Genomic DNA, 13,904 nt, shown 5'->3' with positions numbered 1-13,904 from the left:
CCTTTTGGAGGGGGAGTAAAGCAAAGACTAATGAAAGATATATGTATAATACCAGATTTACAGTAGAGCCTCAAAATGTGTTTTCTGTCTATCCACAGCCTTTATTGAACCTATTAATATTGCACTTTCTTATATAGTGCATCTATTTCCACCAGATAGAGCATTTATCACTCTGCTAATGGAGTTTAGACGTCAGGACCGCCCCCCCCCCCTTTTTTTTTTTTTGCACAGGCTCCCAGGCTGGAGTGCTCAGAAAGCAACAACCAGAAACTCTGCAGGGAATCAAACCCAGATTCCTGTGGGAAGGCAGAACTTGTCTGGTGAGCTGCAGCCAACTCTTTCAACAGATGGTTTCAATAGAGGCATTCTATGATGACCACCTAACTGCAATAGGATTAGGGACTTGATGGTCCTCGGAGTCAGTGAGATGGGTAAAAATCACTTGACAACCTGAACTCAGTAACCAGAACTCACGTAAATATGGAAGATGATGACTGAATCCACCATGCTGTGCACACGTGCACCATGGCATGCACGTATCATATACATACAAGAATAATTACAATTTTAAAGGTTCTTAAAACCATGCACTAATAGTTACTACCAAGAAGTTTGCAGCTATTTTTACCTGTTTGCAGCCACAGTTAACCTTTAGTCACGAGAAAGTGCATTGTGAAAATAGTGTGGAACAGGAAAACTGTTCTGGGACAGCCGTGCTGAGCTAGTCCAGCCTCAGAAGGAGGTTCCCCACTGCCTTGGGGAAGGCTGAGAGCAGAGCAAAGCGGCTGAGACCGCCTCAGAGCAGAACCCTTATCTCGAGCATACAAGCCCCAGCAACAGTCTTAGGCTGTCCTCATTCTAATGCAGAAAATCCCACAAGTTGATAATTAGACCCAGGCAATCTGGAGTCTGACCCCTAGCGACAACATCATTGAACACTGCCAGTCCCAAGAAGTAGCTCACATTAAGCCGGGGCGGTGGTGGCGCACGCCTTTAATCCCAGCACTCGGGAGGCAGAGGCAGGCGGATCTCTGTGAGTTCGAGACCAGCCTGGTCTACAAGAGCTAGTTCCAGGACAGGCTCCAAAGCCACAGAGAAACTCTGTCTCGAAAAACCAAAAAAAAAAAAAAAAAAGAAGTAGCTCACATTGTGAAGTTTATTACTCAGCAAAAGATATCTGCCCCACCACCCAGATAAGAGCTCCTTTCTTTCTTTTTTTCTTTCTTTCTTTCTTTCTTTCTTTCTTTCTTTCTTTCTTTCTCTCTTTCTTTCTTTCTTTTGAGACAGGGTTTCTCTATGTAATGGTGGGGGAGGGGTGGGTAAAGCAGCAATGGCAGTAGATGCCTAAGACCTGCAGCAAATATAATAATGGCTTAATAATGTGCATGGGTGACCATTGGGGGTTATGTTATACATGAAGCTTAGGTTCAGCTCCCTTTGGATAAATAGGTAATTATTTGTTGTTAGTTTGTCTCCTGACATTTAGGATGAAAAAGTAAAGAGAAACCAGTAAACGGGAAAAACATAAAGATACGTCCTTAGTAAGGAATGTTGAAGATGGAATACTTCTGGAGAAGGAAGGAAGGACTACTGTATGCAAATTAAGATCTTATTCACATTAGCTGTGCTGGCACACACCTGTGCTGCTTGCACTTGGGAGATAGAGGGGAGAGGGCCAAGAGTTCAAGGTCATTCTTGGCTACAGGCATTCAAGGCTAGCCTGGCCTGGTTGAGGCGTGTTCTCAAAGACTTTCAAGAGGTTGGAAAGAAGGGTCAGGGGAGAAAGGAACTTATCACTAAGCCTGAAGACAAGAGTTGGATTCTCAGAACCCACCTGGTAAGAGGAGAGAACTGACTCCTTCAGGTTGTCCTCTGTCTTCCACACAAGTGCCAAGTGCAAAATATGTGTCTACATGCACATGCACACGTGTGTGAGCACACGCACACAGATGAAAAGGTAAGAAAGTGTCCTAATGTAAAAACAACAAAACCATTAAAGCATAATTATACCACAGAAGGCCTGAGTAAGATAAAAAAGGTGAAACTTTAAAATGGTCTAAGTAGGGCTGGAGAGATGGCTCAGTGGTTAAGAGCATTGCCTGCTCTTCCAAAGGTCCTGAGTTCAATTCCCGGCAACCACATGGTGGCTCACAACCATCTATAATGAGGTCTCGTGCCCTCTTCTGGCCTGCAGACATACACACACAGACAGAATATTATATGCATAATAAATAAATAAATATTAAAAAAATAATAAGATGGTCTAAATATGACAATTAATTTATTACCAATTAATGGTAATAAAATTCCTAAGGTCAAAACTCAGTGTGCTGATATGAAGAAGGATGCAAAAAAGAAATACCATACATATGCTATAGAGATTTGCATTGGTATGGATCTGGGTTTATTGATACAAATTTAAGGTCAATTTTGTTATATATGTATTTCTGCTCCTGATTAAAGTATTGTGTTTATACAGCTCATTTAAAATTTAATATATAATTAAGAAATAGAGCTTAATAGATAATCATCTATAATAGTCAAGCTTGTAGTCATGTTAGTTAAATTTTCTTGATGGACAGAGATGTATTTCAGATGGATAGGAATTCTTCAAACCTTTCAAAGACTACATTTAAAATGTTTTAAAAAGTTAGGACCTTTCATGACAGTGAGACACATATGGTTCTGGCAGCACCAATTACTTCAAGAAGTAGATTGGCATCGAAGAGGCTCCTTATGGGGTTTGTTAGCCATTTGGGCAAGAATTTGCCCTTGCCTGGACTACTTGATGAACAGGATGTTCAGGACCCACAGAAAAATGCCTGCTAAAGTTTGCCTTTAAAAGGTGAGACAAGCTGGGCGGTGGTGCACGCCTTTAATCCCAGCACTCGGGAGGCAGAGGCAGGCGGATCTCTGTGAGTTCGAGACCAGCCTGGTCTACAAGAGCTAGTTCCAGGACAGGCTCCAAAGCTACAGAGAAACTCTGTCTCGAAAAACAAAAACAAACAAACAAACAAACAAAAACCAAAAAAGGTGAGACAGTCCTTCAGGGTTCCTGATTCATAAAAGTCTTCCAAACATTCTGCAGGACACAGAAGAAAGTGACTGACAAACTGCCAATATAAGCGGAACTGCCTTTGAAATTTCCTGCTTCATGGAAAAGTCTACTAGATACTATGAGCCTGTAGGCTGAAGATGGATGCCCCACACAAAAAAACTATGGGTGACTGTCCAGGCAGCAAGATGTCTCTGTCAATTCTAGAGTTGCTTACAATGCACTTCTTGTTAACTTAGGTAATGTATCCTTCTGGAGTCTTTGATGGAGTTGAAGAATAGATAGATAGTTATAATTTTCCTTAGTTATTATAAAAGATAAAGTAGATATAAATATTAAAACTATAATTCTTGCTTGATACCTGTTTTGTTTTATGTAATTTTACTGTGTTAAAGGTAAAGCCTTCCTTTTTGTTTAAACAGAAAAGGGGAAATGGTTTGGAAGGTCCTTCTGTCTATGTGTTGCTTTTATTGGTTAATGAATAAAGAAACTGTCTTGGGCCTGTGCAGGGAATAGAGGTGGACTGGGAAAACTAAACTGTATGCTGGGAGAAAGAAGGAGGAGTGAGAAGCCGTGTAGCCCTGCCAGAGACAGATGCCAGAACTTTAGCCGGTAAGCCACAGCCATGTGGCAATACACAGATTAATAGAAATGGGTTAAATTAATATGTAAGAGTTAGCCAATAAGAAGCTAGAGCTAATAGGCCAAGCAGTGATTTAAATAATATAGTTTCTGTGTGATTATTTCGGTTCTGGGCAGCAAGGATGAACAAGTGGCCTCCTTACAACACTGATATAAAACAAAAATCTAGTCTTGTCTGAAATGGAGAGGCCCTCAATATGCTGGCCTGCGATGGCAACATTCACAAACATTGCATTTAGGACAACTATTTTGCTGAACAGTGGTGGTATGGTGTATGCCTTTAATCCCAGCACTCAGGGAGAGGTGGAGCAGAGGCAGGCAGATCTCTTGTGAGATCAAGGCCAGCCTGGTCTACAAAGTGATTTCCAGGACAGCCAAGACTACACAGAGAAACTCTGTCTCAACAAACAAAAAACAAAACAAAAGGACAACTATCTTCTAGTCAAAGTAATGATTTAGGCTGTCTGTTAAGTTCCCCAGGCTTTTATCTACTTGGGAAACTTAAAATCAGGATTTATCTAAAAAATGCATTTGTTTTTGTCATACTTTATCTAAATGTTTCACAAAAGCTAAAACTAAAGTCTATTATGTCCTTTTTAAGACTGGTAAACCTGTGCTTTCGGGTATTCAAGAACCAAACCTTGGATGTTTAAACAGAAGGCGATAAAAGGGTTGAGGAGACAATCAGTATTTGATCCTTAATCTCCCATGCCAACCAGGAACCAGGGGACTACAAGACTTCTTGAGAGGACTCTCAACATCACAACACCAGAAGTCACCCTTCCTTTTGATTGGAGAGGCCAGGGAGACTCCAGAGGTTGGATTCAGATCAATGCACAACATGCAAATAAAAAAAATCATTAAAGGTGGAAGGGAATCTTATGTTGCCTGATGTAGGAGCTGGGAACCAACGTAGGGCCTGCCAGAGTAGTAAGCATTCTTAACTGCTGAGCCATGACTCCAAGCTTTATTTTTTCCATTTATTTATTTATTTATTTATTTATTTATTTATTTATTTATTTATTTATTTATTTTAGAGAAGGAATCTGTAGAATAGGCTGGCCCTTAAACTTGCTTTGCAACCAAGGACCTCAAACCCTTGATCCTCCTGCCTCTACGTCTCAAGTGCTGGGATTACAGGCCTGTGCTAACATGCCTGGCTCTATATCAGCCCTTTTGGAGTTCTTCATATAGGCCCTCCCTTAGCAGACATGTCCCTATCTCCAGCTGTGATCCAGCTACAGGTCCTGTCACCTTGGGTTCCTCTGTCCAGGGTTAAAATTGTCCTCATACAGCGACTGTTTCTTCCTTGGATGAGACCTAGGGCAATGGTACACTTTCATAAGTGCCAAGACCTCCCAATAGCCAAGATTTGCAAGTTTGTCCACTTGCCTTTCTCAATTCTATGATGTGATCTTCTAATATCTCTTTTCCTATTCATCCTCAGGATTATACAGGACTCAACTCACTTCAAGAATTTATCACAGCCGGGCGGTGGTGGCGCACGCCTTTAATCCCAGCACTCGGGAGGCAGAGGCAGACGGATCTCTGTGAGTTCGAGGCCAGCCTGGTCTACAAGAGCTAGTTCCAGGACAGGCTCCAAAGCCACAGAGAAACTCTGTCTCGAAAAACAAACAAACAAACAAAAAAAAAACAAAAAAAAACAAGAATTTATCACAGTTGGGCTGCATACCTTTAATCCCAGCAATCGGGAGGCAGAGGCAGGCAGATCTTTGTGAGTTTGAGGCCAGCCTGGTCTACAAAGTGAGTTCTTGGACAGTCAGGGCTACAGAGAAACCCTGTCTCAAAAAACAACAACAAAAGAACTTCTGGTATATCTGTTTCTCCAGGGAAATGCACACACGTGAAGTCCAGAGGTCACAGTGGGTGTCTTCCTCAGTTCTGCTTCTGTTTGTTTTGAAACAAGATTACTTACTGAGTGTGGAGCTTGCTATTTTGGCTATATTAGCTGGGGAGTTAGTTCCAGAGATCGACCAGCTCTTCCTTAGCCTTGGTGTGGCTAGACTGGTTGGCTAGTGAGCTCCAGATATGTAACTTTATCCCTCTCCCAGCCCTGCACTCAGGGTTACAGATGTGCACTACCATGCCTGCCTGGCTTTTTACATGGATCCTGGGAATCTGAACTCAGTTCCTTACATGTTCGGCAAGTGCTGTAGCTACTAAGCCATCTTCTCACACTAATTAGCTAATTAATTTTGAAACAGGCTCTCACAATGTAGCCTTGCCTGACTTGTAACTCTAGGCATGTAGACTGGGCTGGCCTTGAACTCAGAGATCCGCTTGCTTCTCTCTCTTTGATTGGTGGGGTTAAAGGTGTGCACCACCATGCATAGTCTTAGGGAGAACCTCCTAGACTCAGGTTACCACCTTGAGGTATGGCCCTCATCTTTACTGCTTTCCCCCAACATTGCTGGGGTCCTATGCTAGCTCTAGGGTTTTCTCACCATAACAGTCACTGTCCTTTGCCATCTTCCTAGACTCACTCTGGGAAAGCATCTGTCCTTATTTCTCTACCTTGCCCTTCTTCGGCTTGCCCAGAGGAGTACTGTGGTGGAGGTATTAGACCAGAGGCCTACTCATTGTTGTCTTGCTCTCACTCCCAAACAACCCCTCCCTCAGAAGCGTGTCCTCCTTTCCCCTTGTTGGGCAAACCTTAAAATCTCCTAAAGGAGAGAGACCTTCCCACAACACATGGAATGTGTTTTAGGTGTTCATGGCTTTCCTGGCTATTTCCAAATCTTTGACTCCTTGCTTCTCCATCCCCCTTTTGATGTTTCTCTCCCCACTCTCCCCAGCCATACACAGGACTAGCTAGCTGTCTGGTCTGACCAGCAGAGAGAGTTGATACTGTAGAGGTGGCTCTCTGCCCCAAGCTTTTTGTTTTAGGCCACCAACCAGCTCTCAAATCACGACACAGAGACTTATTAGTTATGAATGCTTGGCCTAGTTTAGGCTTGTTTCTGGCTAGCTCTTTTAACTTAATCTGTTTATCTTTATCAATGCTTTGCCTTGAGGCTTTTTACCTTTTCTTTCTGTGTAACTTACTTTCCACGGTTTTCTTGTCTGACTGTCTGACTGGCTGGTGGTTGCCTGGCTTCTTGCCTTGGCCATGTCCCTCATTCTCTCCTTCTTCTCTTAAGCCTAGATTTCTCCTACTTACTCTTTCTGGCAGCCCTGCCTATCCCTCTCCTGGCTGGCTAGCTTTTTTTTTTTTTTTTTTTTTTTTAAGGCCAATTAGGTGCCTTAGGCAGGCAAGGTAAAACAGATGCAACACATCTTTACATAATTAAACACACAACCTTACGTCATTAAACAAATGCAGCATAAACAAATGGAACACATCTTTACCTAGTTAAAATAGCATTCCCCCACAGTTCTTCAAGAAGCCCCCGTCACAGAAGGCCAACTAACTGCCCAATACTCAGGTTTTCCCAGTACCGCCTACTCCACACTCAAACACAAATGAAACCCTCAGCCCATAGGTAGCTGCCGAATCTGACAAAACAATCTGTGTAAGGCTCAGTCCTCGGTCAGGAAGTCTGCCTGCTGTCCCCACGTTACATCCGGAACAGACTGTTATTGTCAGTCCTGCACATCACTTCATGCAGTCACAGTTTCTTTTTATGGATGGAAGCCATATGATAAACAGTGTGTTGATACTTCCTATATTGCTTCTGCCAACTTATGTTGAGACCACAAGGCTAAAACATAACTAATTTTTTTCTTTTTTCTTTTTTGGCATAATTTCTTAATGATTCTTATTGGCCTTTTAATAATACCAAAGGTAAATATTTAACAATAAGAGAGAACATTGGCATTCTGCTAAACATAGTATGTGGGCCCATGAGACAGCTCTCGGGTAAGGCTGTTTGCTGCCAAAACTGAAGACCTGGATTTGGTTCCCAGGACCTGCAGGGTGGAAGAAGAGATGATTCCTGGAGTTATCATTTGACCTCCCCATGTTTACTCTAGGGAGTAAACACGCACACGCACACGCGCACACACACACGCACACACACACACACACACACAGGGTGGTGGATGGGAGGGTTGAAATGTTAAAGAGAAACCAATTAACTGTAGTTCCATCTACAACCAAGTATGACCCACTTTTCTCTTGATTTTGGGGGACCTGGACTATCAGGCACCTTACAATTGATCCACTACCCAGAAATATGTACTGATGGCTACTTCCTTGGTGCCAGGCCAAAAAATTTCAGTGGGGACTCTGGGATCCTTCCATCCTTGCTAGCTGCTGACATGGCTAGGTCCTGAGGCCAGCCACTACTCTCTACAGGGAATCAATTGGTGCTCTTCCCACTGAATGGGGGCTTGCTGTACAAATGCTGGCTGCTATCACTGATGCCCAGCTTGCCAGTGTCTCAGATTCTCCAATTGTTGGTGTTCTTTACAACCTAGGCTCCTTTCTAGAAAAGGCACATTCGCCTTCATACCCACCCTTGCCCCGAAGTGTAGCAAAAACCCAATTCCAAATGCCTGCTATTCCTGCCGGGGTGCACCGTGTAGTGTGGGCCGGTTGGAGAAAGAAGGTGCTCCAAGATGAAATTTTAAGGCCTATGTTACAGCAAGAAGGTCCAGCTTCGCCGGGCGGTGGCGCACACCTTTAATCCCAGCACTCGGGAGGCAGAGGCAGGCGGATCTCTGTGAGTTCGAGACCAGCCTGGTCTACAAGAGCTAGTTCCAGGACAGGCTCCAAAGCTACAGAGAAACCCTGTCTCGAAAAACCAAAAAAAAAAAAAAAAAAAAAAAAAAAAAAAGGTCCAGCTTCTCTAATCTGCTGAACCTAGAACAAAGGCACATTTACTGATTCTTACACAAAGTGTTTCCTCATAGCAAGGTCCCTAATCTAATTTACATGCCCCCCCCATGGCTCTTGCCCTTTATTATGTATCATTTGCAATACACAATAATACGGGAGCCTCAGGTGTGCCTGAGGCATCCTGGGACCAAAGTCATGGGATAGGTGCAATGCCTCTTCAGCAAAACAATCCTACAAATCATGGAAAACAATCACTGTTTCCCACAAATATCGTTCAAGGCCAAACATCTGTTCATTCTAATGTCCACCCTAGATACAGTGACTCTGCTAAATTCCTATAACATATCCCAAAATCTGGATCACTAGCCACAATCAAGTGTTAGAACAGACAACTAATTGATAACTCTGCAAATACTCAGATTTTCCTGCTCCATTCTTAGACGACTTTTTGAAAAATGAGAATTTCAGCTGTGGAGATGAATATTGAAATACCTCTTATCTGACACTCTATCTAGAAGCCCTCAGTAGTCATTCTAGAGGTACAATGGAGCCTCAACTTCCTAGAAGCAATGATCCTCCAAATCCAGAAGGTCCAAGTCATCCTTACTTCAAAGAAAGGAGGCACCTGAGCTCCCCTTTGTAAAACTTGTTACTTCTGGGTTGACGCTTCAGGAAAAATAGAGAAAAACTCTCAAAAGAAACCAACCAGCCTGTTGGGGCAGCTGGCCCAAGCAATCTTAGATGACGACGCCCTCCCTCCCAACAAAGTTTACCCTCAGGTTTAGGGACACTAATTGGTGGCTGGTATAGGGTTGAGGGGTTGTGGAAGGCTTTATATGGACTCAGAGGTATAAACTATATATATATATATATATATATATATATATATATATATTTATCTCAAAAAAAAGGGGGGAGGGATTAACTGGTGATCTGAAGGAATAATTGATTTTTGTGAGTTATCGTTTTTTGAAAACTATATGAGTGTTGATTCTTGTATATTGATATATTAAACATTGTATGAGAGTATGATACTACCTCTGTTTGAAACAATTGTTATATTGACATTGTTTACTATATTGCAATGTACATATCTACCTCAGATATTATTTATGTAATGACCCTGTTTACATTTGGAAATCATTGTCTTCATTTATTGCACAGTTGTCTATTCTATTAGTCATATAGTTAGATAAGTGTTGAGAATTATATGTTTGTCATATTTATATTTAGGATAATCAGGTTTTTTAGACACATAGAGGTTGTATTTAGTATAGATCGCATAATCTTCGACCTCTTTGAAGAGCTGTAGAACATAGCCTTTAATCTAACCTAGAGTTTTGTAATTATGAGACACAATCACTCCTGGCAACAATGCTCTACTCCCGAGAGAACGTTGAGCACCAAAGACACTCCACTGGGAGTTTGTCTTCTTCTTGGCAGAACTGGCCTTTGGGCAAAGAAAAGCCCATACCTCCATTACTGACTAAGCTACAAAATATCCATAAGTGGATAAAACAAAATTGTCTTATCTTGCCAAGACAGGATAAGGATAGTTCTACTAAAGGTTCCTTGCCTTTGTATAATGGTATGTCAGGTTATATCAGGCCTCAGCTAAAGTTGGTTGCCTCAACATTGCTATCAAGATTTCGTGTGGTTGCCCAGGTAGTCAATTGTCTCTGTCTTCTGTTGCACATTTTGGAAGTTTCTCGTTTGTGCTTCCTGGTTGCTTTAGTAATATTACTTCCCTTCTCAGATCTTTGATGGGGTTAAAGATTAGATAATTGTAGCTACCTTCTACATTATTTAGACTTCCCAAAGTAGAATGATTAATAAAATTTTTGTTATATGTTCCTCGCCTAATATTGTTTACTTCTTGTAATTTTATATGATCTATTCCCATTGTATATAGTTGTATTTGGTTTCTGAATCTGCCTTATTTAGACAAAAGGGGGAGATGTTGGGGCAGCTGGCCCAATCCCTGCGTTCAGGGGCGTGGCTGCCCCAGGGGAGAAAGGTACCTCTAAAAAGGACCGGGTCCGGAGGGACGGCCCTGTTTTTATTCCCCCGCGTTACCATCTACTTCGCTGGACCCTTGGCTCTGTAAGTTCCCTTATTCTCCTTTTATTAAAACTGATTCATTCTAAAAGGACTATTTTTGGTTATTTCCAAACTCCTCCGACCGGACCGCCGCTACACCAGCCAAACACTAAATCTCACTATTCAAGACTTGAGAGCTGGAGAGACGACTCAGTGGTTGAGAGTATACACTGCTCTTGCAGAGGACCTGAGTTTGGCTCCCAGTATTCACATGGGATGGCTTCCAGCTATCTATAACTCTGACATCTCTGACCTCCAAATGCACTGCATTCATTACAAACACCCTCTCCTCCATATACACAATGAAACATAAAAATAAAATCTTTAAAAAAATATACTCTAGACTCCCCCAGATTGGGGGTCTAGACTCTTAGGTAGCTTCTCCAGATGGGCTGGACTTTCTTAGCAATCACAGCCTCTTTATTTCTTTCCTTCCTTCCTTCCACCACCGTCCTTCCATCCATCCATCCATCTATCCATTCATTCTCTCAATTTTTGAGACAGCATCTCTGGTATCCCAGGCTGACCTCAGACTGGTGTGTAGTAGTCAAGAGTGACCTTGAACATTTGATCCTCCTGCCCCTACCTTCTGAGTTGTAGAATTACCTGCAATTGCTACCACACCCAGTTTTCTGTAGTGCTAATACTCAAACCCAGGGCCTTATACACACCAATTAAGCCAACCCCAGGCCTTTCTTGTTTAAAGTTTGCTTTGTGCCTTTGGTCCCTGCTTACAAACCTTTTGGTAGTATTGTATTGTCCTAATTATTGGCCTATCTGTTCCTGATGGTGCTTGCTCAGTGACATCAACTGTTACCAAGGGCCTGTCTGCCACCGCTAAGGATCTTTTGATCTGATGTCATCGTACAACCTTCAGTTTCTTAGATAGCTACTTCCTCCCTTCTCTAAATGGTTCTTGAGATACTCAGCACTCTTGTGAACCTCTCACAAAGAGCAATGCCAAGCAGGGTCTGTAGTGCCCCTATTCAGTCATAAAGAAACTTCAGATGTCAAATCTTCATCATGCCTTGTCTGTGATCATATTTAACTTTGGAGATGTGGGAGAGAGGGATGTGAACACAATTTTGGGACAGATGGCTGCCCAGAGTTACTCTTATTTCAGAAAAAGGTTCTTCCTGCCTCAGGATAGAATGGGTTCAGAGCTAGGCTACTGGCTTCACAGCAGGGCTGCTACCTCACGAAGAGTTAATCATAAGACCTAGATACTTTTGTCTTAGGATGTCTTGACACTACTGAATCACATTCTACCTGTTAAGGAGCATGCTCAGACATCAGGAGGCTGACTACTTAGAGATCTATGTCTCTGGGAGCTCTGGGTCTTTCCAGTGTATTTTCATTCCTTTAAAAAAATACTGTGTGCACATGTGTGTCTATTGTGCCACACAATGTGTATGGAGCTCAGAGGACAACTTTGTGGAACCCGTTGTCCCTTTCACCTTTACATGGGTCCCAGGGATTGAACTAGAGTCAGCGGGCTGGCACAGCAAGCACCTTTACCCACAGAGTCATATTGCTAGCCCTTGCAGCATGTCTCCTCTCCTTTTATTTTTGGTGACAGATTCTCATGTATACTGGGCTCAAACTCAGTAAATTGCCAAAGGATTTTCTTGAACTTCTGTTCCTCCGGTCTCTGCCTCCTGAGGGTTTGGACTACAGGCACGCACCACCACACAAGGTTTTATTGCAGTGTTAGGGATCCAACCTAGAGCTTTGTGCATGCTAGTGAAGTACTATACTGACTAAGCTATATCCCTAGCCTCTGCAATGTATTTAAATAAACGTTCTGGTTGCTCACTCTGTTCTTGGCAAAACCTTTTTGTCCATCTATATGTACAGTCCTCCACACACGGTTTTTCATGGCACAGGCTATCTCAGAGAGCACCTGCTTCTACTGTTTTCATTTGTAGCAGTAATAGGAGTCAGAACCCTGGGTTTGGCTAGTGTTTGATCTGCTACATCAGACACTTGAAAGTAGTCAAGCTGGGGAGATACCCACCCATCTCGATATGTGTTAAATGTAATGGAAATTCCTATTCATAAGCACTATTAGGCTATCTGTGGACGCAAAGCACCAAAGTCACCAGGGAGAAAAGTCATGTCTTTAAAAAGTAATAACCTTTTGAGGTCAGACTGCTTTACATAGCGAGTTCCAGACCAGTTAGGACTGCATAGTGAGAGTCGGTTTCAGGAGAAAAGAAAGTAATAACCTAAATCCACGGGCATAAGCAGTAGTAGTCTGTAGCAGTGGTTTCCCGCTCTGGGTTGGTGCGTGGTGCACCGGTATTCCCAGCTTTTGGGAGGACGGTCTCTCAAGGTCATCCTCATTCACACAGTAAACTGGAGAGAGGCCCGCCTAGCGACGTGAGACTCCGTCTCAAAGACAAGTTTCTTCTTCTGGGTCTGAAAGTCTACAAACGCCTTGTTTTGCTGAGGCCTGCCCTGGCTCAGGGATCCCCCGAGATCTGAATTGTCCTTACTCCCTAGCCCGACAGGTCCCACGCGTGTTTCCGCAGTCCACGTTCCTTCCGCGCTCTAGAGGGAGCCCGCGGGCCCCGCTTCCGCAGCGGATACGTTTCGGAGGGGCAGCCGCCTGGGGAGGACTTCGTTCCAACACCTGCTGGGCCGTGATCCTGCCTGGGGACATCCCGCCGTGGGCGCCCTCCCCACGCCACAGCCAGGCAACCCGCGGCCTCAGCGGCGCGCAGGGTGGAGCCCGGCTGGCCTACAAAGGGCTAGCCGCGAGGCCTCCGACGCTCCGGGGCCAGAACCGCCACCCACCTGCCAGCCAGCCGGGGCCCAGGCTGCGGCCGTCCCCTCCCGCCCGGCTCCGCGTAAAACCCGGTGCGGAGGCCGGTTCCCGGCTCCCTAGAGGCGGCGCGGCGCGGCGGACTGGGCATGCGCAATGCGCAGGGCCGGCTCCCAGCGCCAAAAGGAAGCGTTCGCGGAGATCGCAGCGGCTGCGCCGGGGTATGCGGAACGGGCTCGCGTGGCTGCTGCACCCCGCGCTGCCCAGCACCTTGCGCTCCATCCTCGGCGCCCGCCCGCCGCCCGCGAAGCGACAGTGTGGGTAAGCGCCCCGAGCGCCCGGGCCCCACGCGGCCCGCGGGTCACCGTGGTTGTGCTGTGTGCTGCTGCAAAGTGGTGATTCAGCACTTAGCGCCGCCGCCGCCGCCCCTCACGCCGCCGGTCCGGCCCGCCGGGTGCGTGGACGTCCGCGCTGAGGCCGCCTCCGGGGACCGGGAAGGGTCGGGCCTGGCGGGGAGGGCAGACGGGGACGGTGCCCTG

At 44.6% G+C, this 13,904-nt stretch overlaps 1 protein-coding gene across 1 annotated transcript in view; it reads left to right on the top strand.

Annotated features, from left to right (window-relative positions):
- The first annotated feature begins 13,499 nt into the window (after window positions 1-13,499).
- Ide (insulin degrading enzyme) overlaps window positions 13,500-13,904 on the top strand; it is a 97,552-nt gene continuing 97,147 nt past the window's right edge. The window contains exon 1 of the mRNA XM_038321881.1: window positions 13,500-13,686. Within this exon, the coding sequence (XP_038177809.1) occupies window positions 13,589-13,686 (98 nt within the window). The 5' untranslated portion in view covers window positions 13,500-13,588. The remainder of the gene's footprint in view (window positions 13,687-13,904) is intronic.

This window comes from Arvicola amphibius, chromosome 1, assembly GCF_903992535.2.
Source record: "Arvicola amphibius chromosome 1, mArvAmp1.2, whole genome shotgun sequence".
In the NCBI taxonomy this organism is placed as follows: domain Eukaryota; kingdom Metazoa; phylum Chordata; class Mammalia; order Rodentia; family Cricetidae; genus Arvicola; species Arvicola amphibius.
Note: the sequence above shows the minus strand (reverse complement) of the source record. Positions and strands in the feature narration are given on the sequence as shown.